This window comes from Strongylocentrotus purpuratus, unplaced genomic scaffold (genome assembly GCF_000002235.5).
Source record: "Strongylocentrotus purpuratus isolate Spur 01 unplaced genomic scaffold, Spur_5.0 spur5_scaffold_2, whole genome shotgun sequence".
NCBI classification, from domain to species: domain Eukaryota; kingdom Metazoa; phylum Echinodermata; class Echinoidea; order Camarodonta; family Strongylocentrotidae; genus Strongylocentrotus; species Strongylocentrotus purpuratus.
This window is the reverse complement of record NW_022145605.1, coordinates 38077388-38094525: the sequence shown is the minus strand read 5'-3', so window position 1 is coordinate 38094525 and position 17138 is coordinate 38077388. Positions and strand designations below refer to the sequence as shown.

At 37.1% G+C, this 17138-nt stretch overlaps 1 protein-coding gene across 1 annotated transcript; it reads right to left on the bottom strand.

Moving 5' to 3' along the window:
• Positions 1-798: 798 nt before the first annotated feature.
• LOC115926858 lies at positions 799-12524 on the bottom strand. The gene is made up of 9 exons (XM_030992359.1): positions 12057-12524; positions 10309-10461; positions 8549-8712; positions 7372-7502; positions 6271-6364; positions 5014-5355; positions 4258-4432; positions 2611-2744; positions 799-1750 (listed from the first exon to the last, which is right to left on the bottom strand). The coding sequence occupies exons 1-9, from the start codon at positions 12148-12150 to the stop codon at positions 1427-1429; spliced, it is 1611 nt and encodes a 536-aa protein (XP_030848219.1). The 5' UTR covers positions 12151-12524; the 3' UTR covers positions 799-1426.
• Between the last annotated feature and the right edge of the window lie 4614 nt (positions 12525-17138).

Here is a 17138-nt window from a genome sequence, read left to right as displayed (position 1 = left end):
CTAGTGAAAAGTTTGCCAAGACATGAAAGTAAATACAATCATTCAATACAGTCTTTTGTTTCACTCCAAACACATGTGACTGGGTAGTTTGAGCTTCAGCTTCTTCTAAATGTTGCTCATAAGTCTGCCTGGTGCGCATATCCATTGAAACCTCTTTGAATTTGTTCTGTGCCTCTTCCTTACTTGTAACACATAATCGACAGTAATAATGAGCAGAAAAGCTCTCTACAAATCCCAGTAGGGAATTAGCACCAAGATTATCAGCACTTATTTGAGTAATGGTCCCCTTCTTCACAATTCCATTAGGGAGAGCAATGCCAACTGTTGACAGGATATTAATGTCTTTTACAATGTGCTTGAGAATAGCATTAAATCCATATTTCTTGGCATCTTCAGCATACCATAGAGCTATAAGATTGATATTGGAAAGATTGGAATTATACTTTGGTGGCAGATTTTTCAAAATGAAATATAAAGCACCTATCTTGTGAATTTTTGTTTTTGAACCAATGGGGTTCACAGTCTCGAAATCATCATAAAAACAGTGAATTTGGAGGGCATTCTCATCTTCATGGAAAAGAGGGGTTTTCTCAAATTGTGAACCATCACAATAATCTCTCATTACACCATCTGTGCTCTTATGGTCATGAGTAGCAAAATGCAATATATCTTTATTGCTTAAAAGCTGCTTCAAAGAATCTAAAATGGGAACGTAAACAAATGTATCTTCAATAGCAATCTGTTCATACTGCTTAGTTCTTTTATTGAGACGACTATCATATCGGATGCCTATAACTTGATTTCTTGTGGTTCAACAAGTCCAATTGATTCACAATACTTTGTCCGCTTATATTCTGAATTCAAATTTTCAAAGGGCTTTTCAAGCATAGCAAAATGTGTTTGAATCTCCTTATAAGCCTCGGATTCTATAGGCAGCTTATGTTTTAAGAAAGCAGCTGTAACGGCTGCCGATGCACTTTTTACTACATCACCTACAATCGCACTGGTTGTTTCTACTACATCATTTACAACTTTTCCAGAGTTTGCACTATTTGCTGAAAATTTTGAAATTACATTTACACACTGCCTGTTCAAGGTATCTACAGATAAAATGTCATCTTCATATACATCCTGATCTTCAACAATCTCATCATTATTAATATTGTATTCTTGAAGACTTTCAAGACTTTTTCAGGAAAGTCACTCACTTTATCATTTTCATTAGACTGCTCTTTATTATCTGGAAAATCGGTTTTAAGGTGAGTCTGCAAATGTCCCCGAAATCCTCGAAAAGTATGAAATGTTCTCGCACAAGCTCCCTGCCCACAGGTCAATACTTCTTTACCATCTTCAATAACTCCATGTTTCAATCTCAAATGTTGAACCAATTTGGGTATTGCAAACTGTTTGTGGCATTTGAAGCAAATCATGGTGCTAACAATTTCGATCTAATTTCACGTACTCTTGGTGTTTCCCGGGACACTCCGATATCGATTTCAAAAATGGCAGTCTGGACAAAAGTCCAGAACTGCCGCAGAGACAAGCAGTACTGCAGGCCAAAGACAAAGTGGGTCTTGAAGAGTAAATCTACTGCTGCTTCGACCGTGCGTGCCGAACATGGAATGGCCTTGTGATCCACAATGATCATGTAGTTGGTGATTCGGGCCTTGGAATTGCCAATTGCCAGAAGGAACGGTTGACTCTTGGTCTCTTTTGTGTTGTCGAGGAATGCTTGAATACTCCCTCCTGTCTGTGTTGAAAACAAATTATTTGTATAGAATGTAACTAGCACTCAACGCATTTCAATACTCAACGCATTTCAATGAACAACATATTTCGATCAACATTTTTAAAAGACAGCCTTACATGTAGTACTGGGGGAAATTGTGTTTTTACAAAAGGGTTATTGGACAATAATGTAGGACATAAAACCAAATCAAATTTACATCAAAGAAAAGAATTGGAATTGGTCCATCAAATGATATAACATCAAAATATCAGATGATATTTTTTGTAATGAAATACAATTTTTCTTACCCTGTAGAGGGGTAAAAATGCAAGTACTTTCAAAGCTTGTTTTATGTATATGATTAAAAAGGGTCTTTCTAATGTGGTCAAGACATTTCAACTTCCACAAAAGGAGTACGAAAAATAAAGATACTGCAATTTCTGCACTATTATTAACTTGCAGCAAATTTGTGGCATGAAATATTCCTTTTCATTTATTGATTCTCCATGTAGGGCTGTGAAAATCAAAGGCAACATGCCTGATATATCACACAAGTTGTTACTATGTTTTCATACACAACATGTTCCTAGTATTTGTTTGCAAATCTTGATGTCTACTGTTCTAGTTTATTTTACTCCGACCAATTTCAAGGCGGGTGAAGTTTTTGAATAGGCCTAAATTTCTCGAGCACCTTCTCTGTCCAAATCAGTCTAAGCCTCTTCATGTAAGAGATCATAAACCAATATAATTGTTCTCTTTGAACACACATCACGATGCTTTCTGAAACTTTTTTTTTAATGCAGCAAGAATGTGTTTTATGTGACAGGGTATTACCGGTACTTAATATTTACAGTTCTCTTTCGTAATGAAAAGCTAAATACCTTCTGAAATTGAATAACCCTCGAGAGAGCTGAAGAAATGGACACTTTTGCTGACGCAGCTTTGGACTTCCCTTGGCTTGCAGGAGGCAATAGGCACAAGAGGAGGAGGATAGCAGATGTGCTGGAATTCCATCCTGTGCATTACAAAATGAAAATGGTTATTATTAAACAGGCTTACATGTTGATCAAGGTGAAAAATAGAAGTTAAATGTACCAAAATAATTACAAACTGACCTGCTAAAATTTGAATCAAAATAGCCTGTAACAAGAAACTATTATAAGAAATAAGTATATAGTCGAGGACTTATCAATATTATAGCCAAAGCATGCAAGTGGCTGTTAATGCAGTTTAGGGGTACTAAACCAAAAATCCAATTGATGCCAGCTTGGCACCCTTGGAGAAATTTTACTGACACTTATAGCAACGCCTTCTTCTTCTTTCTTATGAGAATTTATACAAAGGGGGATGGGAAAAAAGAAATCAATAGGAAAATAATAAACGGGATATTTATGCATGGGAGAAGGCAACATTCATGGCAAAGCACCTAACCTAGATTGTTCTCTGTTGACACATATATAACAAACTCTTTAGTAGCATAAGTTCATGTTTTTTTTTTTACAATTTTTTTCTTGTTCTACTGAATTTAACATGCTTCTACCCAATTTGACATCCTTTTCATGATTAAATCACAAAAATTGCATCAATACTGGAATCAAATGTTGCAATTAACAATTTATCAAATATGTCCCCTATGGGCCACCATATTTTTCAAAGTTAACTAATGAAGAAAAACAAAAATATCATGATTTTCTGAATTCTAAAGCATTTATCTTCAAATAAAGACAGAGTAAACACAAGCAAGCTGCTAATATGTAAATGCAGGGTCCTGTGGGGTCGATTCAAGTTCATATTATAAGATAATAAGCCATGCATATCATATCTGAGGAAGAAAAATAACAAAGTGAACATATAAACATGATGCTTTGTTTCAAAACAGAAGCTCATTCTATTTCAAAAGTAATGATTGGCAATGTGATAATCCTTATAAAGATTCCACAATGGGCCATGCAACAAACTTTTTTCTTCATAATTATATAAATTTCTTCTTCATAATTATATAATTAATATAATAAAAGAATTATGGAGAGCATGTTCCAACTACAAATAACTTTGCCAAGTGGGCATGTAATGTAATTTTTTGTAATTCTCATTGCAACAAGAGTCCACATTATTTGAGATGCCCAATAACCCTACTGTATCCCAGCCTTCCAGATAAATATAATTTGTTGGAGGAGTTGACAAAAAAAAGGGGGGGGGGGGGAATTGTTTTAATTGGGATGGGTCATTTTTTGTGATTTCAGCATACTTGTCCCTTAATATACATTTTTAATGAGACTGCAAGCTCTTTGGTGGAATTCTCAATGGTGGTTTAAGACCAAGGTCTAAACTTGGTTCAAAACCATGGATTGGATTAGATTTGCATGTATTCTAAAACTTGTCCAATGAACATGCTTGTGTGAAGCACATATATGCTCAAATTTAAACTAACCTATCAATGGTTTATCCATGGTCTCAAATAAACCACCATCAAGAATTCCACCCTTTATGACATCGGAGGGTGCATTCAAGGGAATGTGCAAAAATACCTTCTTTATTTTGATCAGAACTGTCATAAGATGACAGAAGCTCCATCACTGTCAAGTTTCCTTTCTGCTTCAGAAGTTGTCTTGCAAGTGTAACAACCTTGGGCTTCAACTCGGGCCATTTGGTCAGGAAACGCGAGTGATTTTCAGGAAAAAGTTTCCGAAAATCTACCTCAATCTGCAAGAATACATGTAAAAGGAAAACGGGGAAAAGAGAGAAAAAATAAACTATGCATAATTTTACAGTACAGATACCCCAGTTAGACTAAATCAGCAATATAATAAGGTACCGTCAAAGCTCAGACCCCCATATATACACACCCCAGATCCAGGAAAAGGGGATTCTTCAAATATTTATCTGAATAGCAACCACTAAGAAGTACTTTTGAAGGTCTCTCTACACAAAATCCATACATGAATGAAACTTGCTGGACCTTTGAAATAGATTAGATTTGCTAGATATCACTCATGTTGATGCTCACTGTCCAAAGGTACATGACAACCAGTAATGGTGATTGTTCACCAACAGACAGTCACATGCGGTAAATACAGATACAGATTGAAGGATAAAACTGGCAGAATCTTCGGACTGATATTTTCAAAATCTCAAACATATATAATAAAACAGAGAAATATGAATTTGATGCCTCAGTGCCAAGTAATAATTCTGATGCTTTAATTCCCATACACATAATTTTGTTGCCTTAGGCCTGAGAGGCTAAATCAAGAATTAGGAGTAAATTTTTTTGTAACACTTACCAAACCTGGAACAGTTTCAAAAGGAAACTGTTCCAAAATATCCGATGCGGAGCGTCCGTCCCTGACCATATGCTGTCTAACAGGAAAAGTGGATTTCATCTTTTCAACAACCAGGGTAGAATCACGTTCTAATGTTGGACAGTGTCGTAACCAGTTGAGGTCTTCATCATAGGTGCAGCCTGGAGCAGATTCTTGGTCACCTTCTCGGACCTTCCCAGGACCACCATCTCTGCTTGATGGCTTGGGTAATGGGTTGGATGTCTTCTCCTCTGTTGTGCGGTTAACATTTTTTATTCTAGCAGCCAGGAATCCCGTGTTACTTCTTGCATCAAAATAAGCTTCCTAAAGTGAAAGAACGAGATGAATCTTTGACCGCGTGGTTGAAAATGTATGTATAAGCTTTTTGTTGATAATATTAACCTTGAAATGATGCACAAAATGATGTGATGAGAAATTGTAGTTTTCAAAGAAATTTTAGCAAAGTAGCATTAGTGTCATATAATGCAAGCATCTTGACTTTGATACAAGGAAGCAGCCATCACTCTGCCCCACTTCAAGAAAAAAAGAGTTTTGAGTGGTTGTGAAGGAGAGTAGAATGGTATCATACATTTCTTATTGGATATTGTGCCAAAGATGGTGGAGTGTGACCTACACAAGATAAAATTTAAAAAAAAAAATTCTTCTCAGAATATAATTTAGAGAGATTTTGAGGGTATTTTTATCTTATCAGAGTATCATAAGTTTTCTTTTGATTAATGGAATGCAATACCTTCTTATCAGAGAGGACCATGCAGGGCCCATATTCAATTAAATACTTCAGTCAGAAAAATAAATATTTTTTCTTAGATTTTTGCTCGGATAAAATACTTTGCAGATTTTGGTATTCAATTCATAAATTTGGCTAAGTATTTTACTTTAAATTTAAGACACCTCTAGAGGAGACTTAAGCCAAAGCATTTACAAATTTAACTGGTAGATGAAGGCTTACATGTATGTGCGCAGTCACTCTCAGCTGCGGAGAATTATGAAGTAGCGCATTTTTGGTGCAATGTGTTGATTGCGCATCATTTGGTCACAAAATCGTGATGTCACAATGCCTCTCAATAAGTATTTTACTTAAATTTTGACTTACTAAAGTAAAATGCTAAGAACTGAATTGAATACAAAATAAGTAAATACCTTAGCCAAAATACTTAGTAAAAAAACTTACTTAGTCAAAGTATTTATTTGAATATGGGCCCAGATTATAATACTTACATGACCTGTGCTAGTAAACGGATCCTTGAGTCTTGGAAACAGATTCACTATCCCCATGGCATATTTGGTTTTCATAGCTGCTTTTGGATGTTTGCTGTGAAATAAGAAAGCACATCTCCTGTATGAGAATTACAGTCATATGGACTCATGACTGGCTCTATTAAAACAGAACTTAGTATGTTGATAACAAGTAGCATACCCCTAGTGGTCTCGTCTGCATCATATAATTTGCTATAGTTTAGTATTTTTTTATTACTTTAAAATCTCAAAATATCACATGGTTAGTTCATAATACATTTATAAAGTGAGGCCTCATGACGATGAGGCCGCTAACATCTACGGCATTAATCTATTTTAACGTAATGACCCAAAAATGTCACTCACAAGACTGGTAATACCTGATAACCATCATGTGCAAATCACATTTAAAACTAGATGAATCTTCGACCACGCACGGTCAAAATTTAAGCCTCTGCCATCATGCGATCAGAAAGATATTATTGCTTGTTCCATGCCATTGGAAATCCGAAACATTTTGGGTGATTTTACAAATTTTGGGCACTATGAACTTTGACCCCGTGAACCCAAAATCTTCTTCCTCCCATGCTAATACATAATTGAGCTAGGTTTGAAAGAAATTAGTTCAATTTGTCTGAAGTTATAGCAATATCGAGCTTTTTTCGGGTAATTTTTTACAATTTTTGTTTGGCCCTGTGACCTTTGCCCTTTGACCCCCTAAACCCCAAATCTAATCAGTTCATCCTCACATGTATATAAATACTTGTGTCAAGTTTGGTAAAAATCCGTCCAGTAGTTCTGAAGTTATCGTGGTAACAAGTTTCCGACGGACGGACGCACGGACGGACACACGGACGCACGGACGGAAGGACGGACGGACAACCCCGAAAACATAATGCCTCCGGCACCACCTGACGGTGGCGGAGGCATAAAAAATGAATATTTTGAAAAATGATTTTGAAGAGACAACAAATTCCTTTAAAGTTGACCATGTTACCTCAGTTTCTTTTCACATAATTGGTAGTACCTGATAATTATTATGTGCATTTACACAATCATAAAAGAAAATTTGCTGGCACTTACCCATAGTGTTCTTGCATGTGGGCTACCAAAAGGTTAATCATCTGCCGTCTAGTTTTATCTTGAAGTGCTCCAGTCAATTCATACTCTCGGAGAATGGCATCACCTCTGTGCCGCAAAATTTCTTGTACAAACTGCAAACAGGTAAATCATCCCATTAAGTCATAAATAAACATATTGAGTTTATAATGCACTTTCAGGCACTTTAATTCATACTGACCTTTCTAAGGGCACGAAATTTTATGAATGACTATGAATTTATATAGGTACATTATGATATTAAAATTGATATATGGCCAATAATCATAAATTCTAAATAATAATATATTTATTTATAGAGCTTGAAATAGTTTAAATATTGTTAAATACACACTCCCACAAACACCCCAAACACACATATGCACACACGCACATACACACACACGAGGGGACACATGAGGCTACAGGTAAATTTGTGTTTATTGTAATGCGAGTTCCTTCTACTTAATATAGACATGCAAGCCCAATGCCATGGGGAGACCGTCTAAAGTGCCCTGAACAGTGTTCATTACTTTCATATCCACAAACAATACAGCAGGAAACTATTCTATGTTTGGGATCATCATGAACACTACAATAAAGGTTATGTAACAATCGATGCATCTCATCTTCAACTTTTTAATTTTGATATTAGTCCTTTTCCTTGATACCCTCAGAGGTCTATATGGAACCAGATCATGAGATGTATTATTCGATGATTATTTACCTCATTTCTCTTTCCCATTTCTAAAACATTTCATAAAATTTGGCAATTCAATTTAAACCTCTAGACATAATATCATTTGTTTGAAATCATACCACCCATTGGAAGAAAATGAAACTGTAAAAGTTTATGGAAAACTTATGACAGATGACGAAGCAAAAAAGATGGCCAATATCTTACAGGAGTCGTCAGCTTAGATGTACCAAAAAAGAAATCAAATTAGTTGCCTAATGTTAACCTATACCATTACAAAAACCTTACTACAGGAAATATTAATTTACAATGTTAGTTCTAACTACACTAGATGTATTTTTTTTCTCCCAATATCATTTTCAATTTTAAATAATATGAAATCCGTATAGGTGATGAGTCCCTTATATTATGTTGATTATGATAGCTGAGATTGAAATGAAGCAAACAATTTTTTCTTAACCTTACCTCACAAGAGTTGTCAGTGATTGCACCTGATTCACTGAGGGCATTTAATCGTGGCCTCTTTCTACTGGAGCAAAAACTTGAATCAGATTCTGAGCTACTCAGGGAAGAGGAGCTGGTATCCACCTTGATAGTGTCTGCACTTGTGATGCTATGTACATCTGAACCTTTAATAAAGAAAAAAAGATATAAAGCCATGAGCACTGTTAAAAAACAATGAATACTGGCATCTTAAACTTTGGTAGAATTGAATACAGTTGGGCCTCCTTTATCCCCACACTTGGGATCAGCACTAACATGCATAAGGGAATCCTATATTCAAAACATGCAGTTGCCGAGTTTGAATGAATGCATGTTTCTGATCATGAAAAATTGAATTGAATGTGTAATAACAATGTTGGGAATAATGTATATAAGTAACCCAAATAGTTTGCGATATTACGAGTATGCTTGAAATCTTTGTTGGTTCCGCTAATTATTTGAGTAAAATAGGCAAATTCTCAAGTGATCTGGATAAAGGAGACTGGATAAGGGAGGTCCAACTGCATATAAATTTCTATTAGTCTAAAACCATCAGAAACCAGCTAAGTTATATTGGTCTGACACATTTGTTAATTTTATAATACTTGAGCATTTTTTAATGGACAATTTGTTAATTGATGCATTCATTCATGTCTAAGTGAATTATAATACTAGCATTTAGAAATGTTCAATTACTTTTCCATTGGACTGTTCCCAATGAAACCAATAGGTCTGTCCAATATAATCCAACAGAATTCTTTCATGATGGTTTTCTATAAGTATAAGACTAACAGAAAGAAATTGTTGGATTCCTATTATTGGATCAGCAAAAATTTTCTGATGGATTTCTAATGGACCAACAGAAGTATGTGTTGGATTTCTATTGGAGCAATATAACCTTTCTGCTGGTTTCTATGGGTCCTTTATTTCCCTTTCCCTATTGAAACCATTAAACTTATTGGTTTCTATGGGTCCAATAGCCCTCACCTCGTGCTATCACACAAAGCAAACAGAATCAAAATCAGATGAGAAATGGCATAGGAGTGGCCTTTTGTAGGATTTTGAAGCAAAAGGTCAAAGATCATACACAGACACGCACAGAAACACACAAGTATGGCGCCCGTTTCACAGTCCCCTCCTCAAATTTGTTCGGTGGGGTCACAATTTAAATTAAAGACATTTTTTTTTTAAATGCAAGTTTGCATTGTTAAAAAATTCAATTTGTAAGAATCTGTAATTTTTATAATCTTTAGACTTCGAATTTAGATCATTGACCGCCCACAAATCACGGCTCTTGTGGCAAGGTTACGTCATCAAAAAAGGGTAGGTTTTTTTTTCCTCCACCAAGTTTTGAGACCTGTGCCTGTAATTTGAACTGCACATTCATTTATTGCTTATGAAAAGCAAAATGTTAATTCCCTAGACTCTATACAGCATACAAGCCTACACTGTACCTGCTACCAGACGAACGCTGACTCATTTTAACATGCATGCACATACAATGATCAGTGGCGGATCCAGCAGGGGGCGCACCCGGCATGTGCCCCCTCTATATTTTGAGAATTACCTCGTGAACATACACATTACTAAGGTTAAATTGTGATCTGCGCCCCCTCTTTATTTTTAATATGCTCTTTGCACCCCTCTAACTCTATTTTAAAATCCTGAATCCGCTACTGATGATATCACATTTAGCAGGGATTTGCAATTTTGTATTATAATGCACTTTATCCAAAACTTACCAGACCATTCTTCATCTTCTTTTAGCACCATGAGGCTGACTGTGGGATTGCTGGTCACCACATCTCCTAGTACGTCATCGTCTATACCAAACCCTTCTTGTTCATCCACAAGTACGAGATCTTCCCCATCCCTTATGTGGAATTTTCTTCTGACTGTAGGAGAGATTAAATAAATGAGAATAAATATCACAGTGCACTTTTCAGTTTCTTACAGATTGATGGCTCAGTCATAATAAACGAATGCTGCAAAAACTGCTGCTACAAGCCCAACTGTGCTATAGTATACAAATAACGCACGTCCCAGAGTGCAATAGCGGTGAATGCAGTACGCGCGAGGTTTCTTTATATTGGTGCCGCTCTGTGCAACAAGCCGCTTGCGGCGAGTTGACAGTGCGAACCATCTGAAGAAACCGAGCGAACACTGCATTTACGTTTCGCACAACAGGGTCAAGTGCGTTATTTGTTTTATAAAATAGCGACACAAACAGCAACAAACAAAAGTTTAGATCTTAAGTATACGAGAGTTCGATCTAGATCTAGAGTTATGTTGGTTCTAGAAATAAAATGAGGGTCTAAGACCTTGCAGGCTTACCAAAAAGTCTACAGGATTCATTGTTTGATTAAAAATAAAATGCATAGGGTGTCTAGAGACGAGTCTACATCAGACAGCTGAAATTCCTGGCTTCATTATAAAATCCAAAAGTCAAAACGGGTCTAAATCCAAGGCAAAAGTAAAACAAAAATTTGCTTTCTAATAATACCCCGCTCTAGCTAGAGCTAACGCGTACGCTGCGCTGGGGATCATGGTGGATCTTGGAGCGTACAATATTAGCTACGCGTAGCCTATAGCCTACAATGCACTCGAGGGAGCGTACTACGCGTACGCGCGCGCACTGGATCCCCATGGTCACGCGTACGCACCGTGCAATATAACTTTTTACTGCGCTTTTTCTGCACTCATTTCTGCAAAATCGTGCTTGCATCAAAAATTTGTCAATGCCATGTGACGCGTATTGACCAATCACGATGCTTAAAATACTAGGCTAGATCTAGAGCCATTTTATAATACACCCTAAAACTGTTAAATGGGACATCAAGCTCAACCGGGGGTGGAGTTTGGACTGTTGTGTGCGCTACAAATAGTCTAGATCTAGATCTAGATCTAGAGATTGAATTTCCATGTTTATTATTTTTGCATTTTTTTTATTACATGAATGGGGTAGATTTCTAGATCTAGTCTAGATCTAACGTTAGATCTACTAGATCTAGATATCTAGGCCTAATGTCAATGCAGATCTAACGTTAGAACTCTAGATCTAACTGTTAGGCCTAGAAATCTAGAGTCTAGATCTAGTCTAGACTTCTAGATCTAGATCTAGATCTAGCCTAGACCTGATATTTTTGCAAAAACCCAGGATTAGGCCCTAGACTAGGTCTAGATCTACTGATTTTTCCTTTACATTTTGAAACAAATATGTATTAAATAACAATATATAGACCTAGATCTATCATGAATGTTTGCCCTTTGGAGTATTTATCAATGATAATTTTTCAGAAATCCATAAAATATTAAATGGCATCATGCTGACCGGATACCCAACCCGGCCGGACAGCCAAGGCATAGTAGGCCTAGACCTCTAGGCCTGGGCTACCCAACGACAGGCGCGGCTAGCGCCAGCTGACGAACACGTAATACTATAGGCTAGATCTATAAAAGTTTATAACAAACAAGAACCATGTACACTTACTGAGTTCAAAGAATCCTACTGTGTCTTCTGGATCTATAGGCAGGTATTTTCTAATACTTCGATCCGCTGAACAGACCCTGACGCTTAATGGCATGGTTGCATGCACTTCGATCACTTCACATCTAGAATCTAGGCCTAATTTGAAGAATTACTACTCCAGAATCAAGACTTCAAGTCAGTGCCAGTGAAATTCTCTAGCCACATGCTCTCGTCTAGCTGTGCGCGCGCAGCTGCAGAGGCGCATATCGGATCATATGACAACTTTCGTCCAATGATTTTCGTCGAATTCTCTAGCTTATGCGCATGTGCGATTTTATAACACCAAATATGACACCATCAGCCTGTAATTGAATATTTTCACACCGTTGGTGTTATTTTTCGCCAATCGGACATGAAATGAACACCAAGGGTGTTGATATTTTTCTATTCCATGCTGGTGTTGAATATTTAACACCCTGGTTTTTGCAGTGTAAGCATTTCTTCATGAAGCAACTTCCTATCCTCCACCAACACTTCTCTAGATATGTCATTCACATACACAAGATGACCTTGACTCTGCATGTGTGGTTGAAGAAAGCACAACTTGGGAAAGGTTTTCATGAAGCATGACTTCAAGTTGCCTGTTTTGTAGGTATGTACTGGCATCAATATCATGAGTTTCCTTCACCTGCTTAATAGACATCTGATTGAGTCTGGTCACCCTGCATATTTCCTTGTTATCAATTATTTTGGTTTTGATAGTAGAGCAAAATATAGTGTATGCTTCAGAGTACTTCGAGTCTTCTGTGGTAATGGCTTAAGCGATTGATGGCTTGCTTAGATAACGAGTAAAATCCTTGTAACAGGAGGCATGATATTAGACATTGATTGCCACACAGTCCTACTCCTAATCTTGGATTTGGAGAAGTTGCCTTAGGCTGCCTGCAGTAAATTTGCTGCTTCTATGGTTGAGCATTTGATCAGCCCTTCTTTTTTACTTTCTGGATACTCTGCAGGTGATAGTCTTTTCATTTTTACAAAGGACACATATGCTTTGTAGTGCATGCTTTGATCTTGTCACCCCCTTTCTGAAATTCATTTAATACGAAGCCCATATCTCATATCGTGTTGATGATCATCAACAAAAATTCTTAGCACTTGACACTTCATAATCAATCAGGTTAATATTTAACATATTTTACACAATTATTGCAAAATATTCAAGATGCAAATAAATCTTCTCTTGGACCCCCCCCCCCCCCCCAAAAAAAAAAAAATAAATAAATAAATAAATAAATAAATAAAAAAAAAAAAATAATAATACATTAATGAGTGGAGGAAAACAAAGAGGAAATTTGGGTTAAAATGGATGTCTTTCTTACTGAATTGATATGAAAGAGGCCATGACTTCTGAATGAATTATTTCAATAATGTTTATGACTCCAAAATAAAAATGATATTGTCATTAGAGGACATGAAACAAAATCATTTCTCTTTATAGTTTTTTCTTGATACCCATTGACGAATAAGAATTGAATTGAATATGAAAAATTAACAACAGCTGGAAATATTGATAATCAGGTGATATAGGGGAGGTGTCCGAAACAATACTTGTTCACTTTATGAATTGAAAATAGGAAACCAATATGGTACATGTACATGTTTTAATACTGTACAGTAAATATTTTACACACCTGTACACCCCGTTCCTATCCTTGAAGAGGTTTTCCATTCCTCCAGATAATGTGCCAATGTATTTTAGGCATTGGCTGTATTGGGAGGCACTATCCACCTCCTGTACCTTCTCCTCTCCTTCCTCGCTAGACGAGGCAGCCCCAGCAAATCTTAAATATACCTCATATCTATCAAAGAAGTCATTGGTCCGAGGGTCCCAGTCTGTTCGTCTTGCATTTCTAGTCTATGGCATGAAACCCCTACATTTGGTCAATAATGTCATAAACAAGATTATATGCCTTCTTGCTCTTTTCTTGTTCCGTCTTGTTCATCCTCTTTTTCATGCCCTTTAATGCCTTCCTCTTTTTCCCCGCACATTTTCTTGCAAGCTCTTCAAAGGAACCCGCATTCTCAATATGAGATACACCTCGGGGGGAACGTTGAAAGCCAACAATCTTGACCATGTGGTCTCCATTAACCTTCATCTGGAGAAGAAAAAAAAATTCATAATTAATCCTTTGCATTCTATCAGAGGTCCAATGTTTTTATGCTCCCCTCACACCAATGACTTATAAATGAAATAAATGTGAACTTGTATTAATAGTATGAGACTAAATGTATGACAAACATAATTCTGAACCAACTTCTGCCAATATTGGATATGAATATCCATCTTTACCAAATGCATTGATCAAAAAGGAGCCATTTCATTTATGAATTCTATCTATGACATTTGCCCTTTCACCGAATGACCAGAATCAGATTTCTCACTCAAATATGCATTATATGTACCACATGTGAAGTTGATTCGTCAAGTGGTTTTTAAATTACTATATTGCAAGAACAGGCCATTTTCATGAATCCGCCGGCATGACTTCCCTCTTCTTTTCAGGAAGAAGGGTTTACCCCTCAATTTGAATTTTGAAATGTAATGAGGCTGCATGATACTGAAGATTATAAATGGTTACGCAACCTCTTATTTTATCTTGGATTTCACTCTCCCTTCTCTTAACCCTTGGCTTTAGGGATGTGCCAATGTGATTTATCAGTTTCTCCATTCTTGTGACATGCTCAATATCCAAGTTAAGGTCCTTCCTATCTTCCTTCTCAATGTGGAGCATTTCACAAGCTTTCCTCATTGCTGTGAAGTACTTATCAATTGTTTTGGGCTTGAATTTCTTGACCTTTCGGAGGTGTTCACAAAAACTGGAAATAATAAATGGAAATTAACATTCATCTTGCTCATATTCGAAGAGGTTCATCATGTTTTTCACTGTTTCCACGATCTTCTCGTCATCATCTCTATCTCGTTTCATTCGTCTCCGGTCTTCCATCCATGGCTCCACATTCATGTGTGATAGACCCTCTTGCATGGTGAGACCAGATCCATCGGTTGACAGCTCTTTTGCTAGAACTGAAGCCTACCATCCCACCCTTTGTTTTGTTATCCCGGTTGGTTGGCCGTCTGCTTGATTGTCTGGTCACAGGCAACTTTAGAAAAGGCATTGTGGCTTCTTTAAACAGCAAAGTTTCCTTCTAGATACTCATGATGTATCACAGGATGGATGCCAAATAAACTGGCAGGTCCTAATTTATTCCAGTTAGAAACTGTATATAATGGCCATCCCGACGCATACAACTTACTGAATATTTCCTCCATTTTGGTGGGATTGATCTGAGGGCATGCCTCCTTCTCCTGCCCATTGGCATTGGAGGTAACCCTGTCAAACTATGAGCCGCCATTTCTTGTCTTGAAACCGATTCTGTCATGATGTCTTTAACAACCTTTATGAAAGCTTTGATACCTTTATGACAAGTTTATCATCAATGACTCTTGCAGCTTCTACTTCGGCACAGGTGAGCGCTTCGCAAATTCCCCCTCTCCCAGCATTCTGAAAGAACACCTCTGCGATGAGAAAGTTCTGTATTGCCGTAACGGCATTCCAGCTCCTCGTCAAGTTTTGCTTTAAAAACAATTAAAATCAAAATCAAAATTATCAAATTAACATTAACATGCCTCCTTCTCCTGCCCATTGGCATTGGAGGTAACCCCGTCAAACTATGGCCGCCATTTCTTGTCTGGAAAAAGATTTTGTCATGATGTCTTTGACAACCTTCATGAAAACTTTGATACCTTTATGACAAGTTTATCATCGATGACTCTTGCAGCTTCTACTTCGGCACAGGTGAGCGCTTCGCAAATTTCCCCTCTCCCAGCATTCTGAAAGAACACCTCTGCGATGAGAAAGTTCTGTATTGCCGTAACGGCATTCCGGCTCCTCGTCAAGTTTTGCTTTAAAAACAATTAAAATCAAAATCAAAAGTATCAAATTAACATTAACATGCCTCCTTCTCCTGCCCATTGGCATTGGAGGTAACCCCGTCAAACTATGGGCCGCCATTTCTTGTCTGGAAAAAGATTTTGTCATGATGTCTTTGACAACCTTTATGAAAACTTTGATACCTTTATGACAAGTTTATCATCAATGACTCTTGCAGCTTCTACTTCGGCACAGGTGAGCGCTTCGCAAATTCCCCCTCTCCCAGCATTCTGAAAGAACACCTCTGCGATGAGAAAGTTCTGTATTGCCGTAACGGCATTCCGGCTCCTCGTCAAGTTTTGCTTTAAAAACAATTAAAATCAAAATCAAAATTATCAAAGTAACATTAACATGCCTCCTTCTCCTGCCCATTGGCATTGGAGGTAACCCCGTCAAACTATGGGCTGCATTTCTTGTCTGGAAAAAGATTTTGTCATGATGTCTTTGACAACCTTCATGAAAACTTTGCTACCTTTATGACAAGTTTGTCATCAATGACTCTTGCAGCTTCTACTTCGGCACAGGTGAGCGCTTCACAAATTCCCCCTCTCCTAGCATTCTGCAAGAACACCTCTGGGATGAGAAAGTTCCTTATTGCCGTAACGGCCTTGCTGTTTACCGGCTCCTCGTTAAGTTTTGCTTTAAAAAAAATCAAAATCAAATTAACATTATAAATGAGAAATACATATGGGTTGGTTTGCAATAGGCATTTTTTGTATTATGTACATGTACTCATACTAATAACTCCATTTTGATAAAATTTGTTTTTATCGCCTTTTAAAATTAAGCTCTTCATATACTTTTTGAGCACAGGTCCTCGTCGACGTGACCTGGTCAAAAATCTCTCCCTCCCTCCTTAAACAAATTAACACCATAACCTGTTCTTCCATTCGGTGAGACATGACAACAACAAAACAGCAAAATATAACAGCAAAATACAACAGCAAAATACAACAGCAAAATATAACAGCAAACAGCAAAAAAAACAAAGATAGAAAAACAAATTAGACAAGTAAATGTGGAAACTATCATACGATGACGAGTCGAATCACACGCAAGCTGGCGTTGAATGAAATTACCTCAATCCCTGCTGCTGTGTGACAGGCGT

Coding starts and splice junctions, on each gene's coding strand:
- LOC115926858 (XM_030992359.1), bottom strand. CDS start 12,150: ATGCCATTAAGCGTCAGGGTCTGTTCAGCGGATCGAAGTATTAGAAAA. Junction 10,462..12,056: donor AGTAGGATTCTTTGAACTCA/GTAAGTGTACAT, acceptor TCTCTCCTACAG/TCAGAAGAAAATTCCACATA. Junction 4,433..5,013: donor TTGAAACTGTTCCAGGTTTG/GTAAGTGTTACA, acceptor GTATTCTTGCAG/ATTGAGGTAGATTTTCGGAA.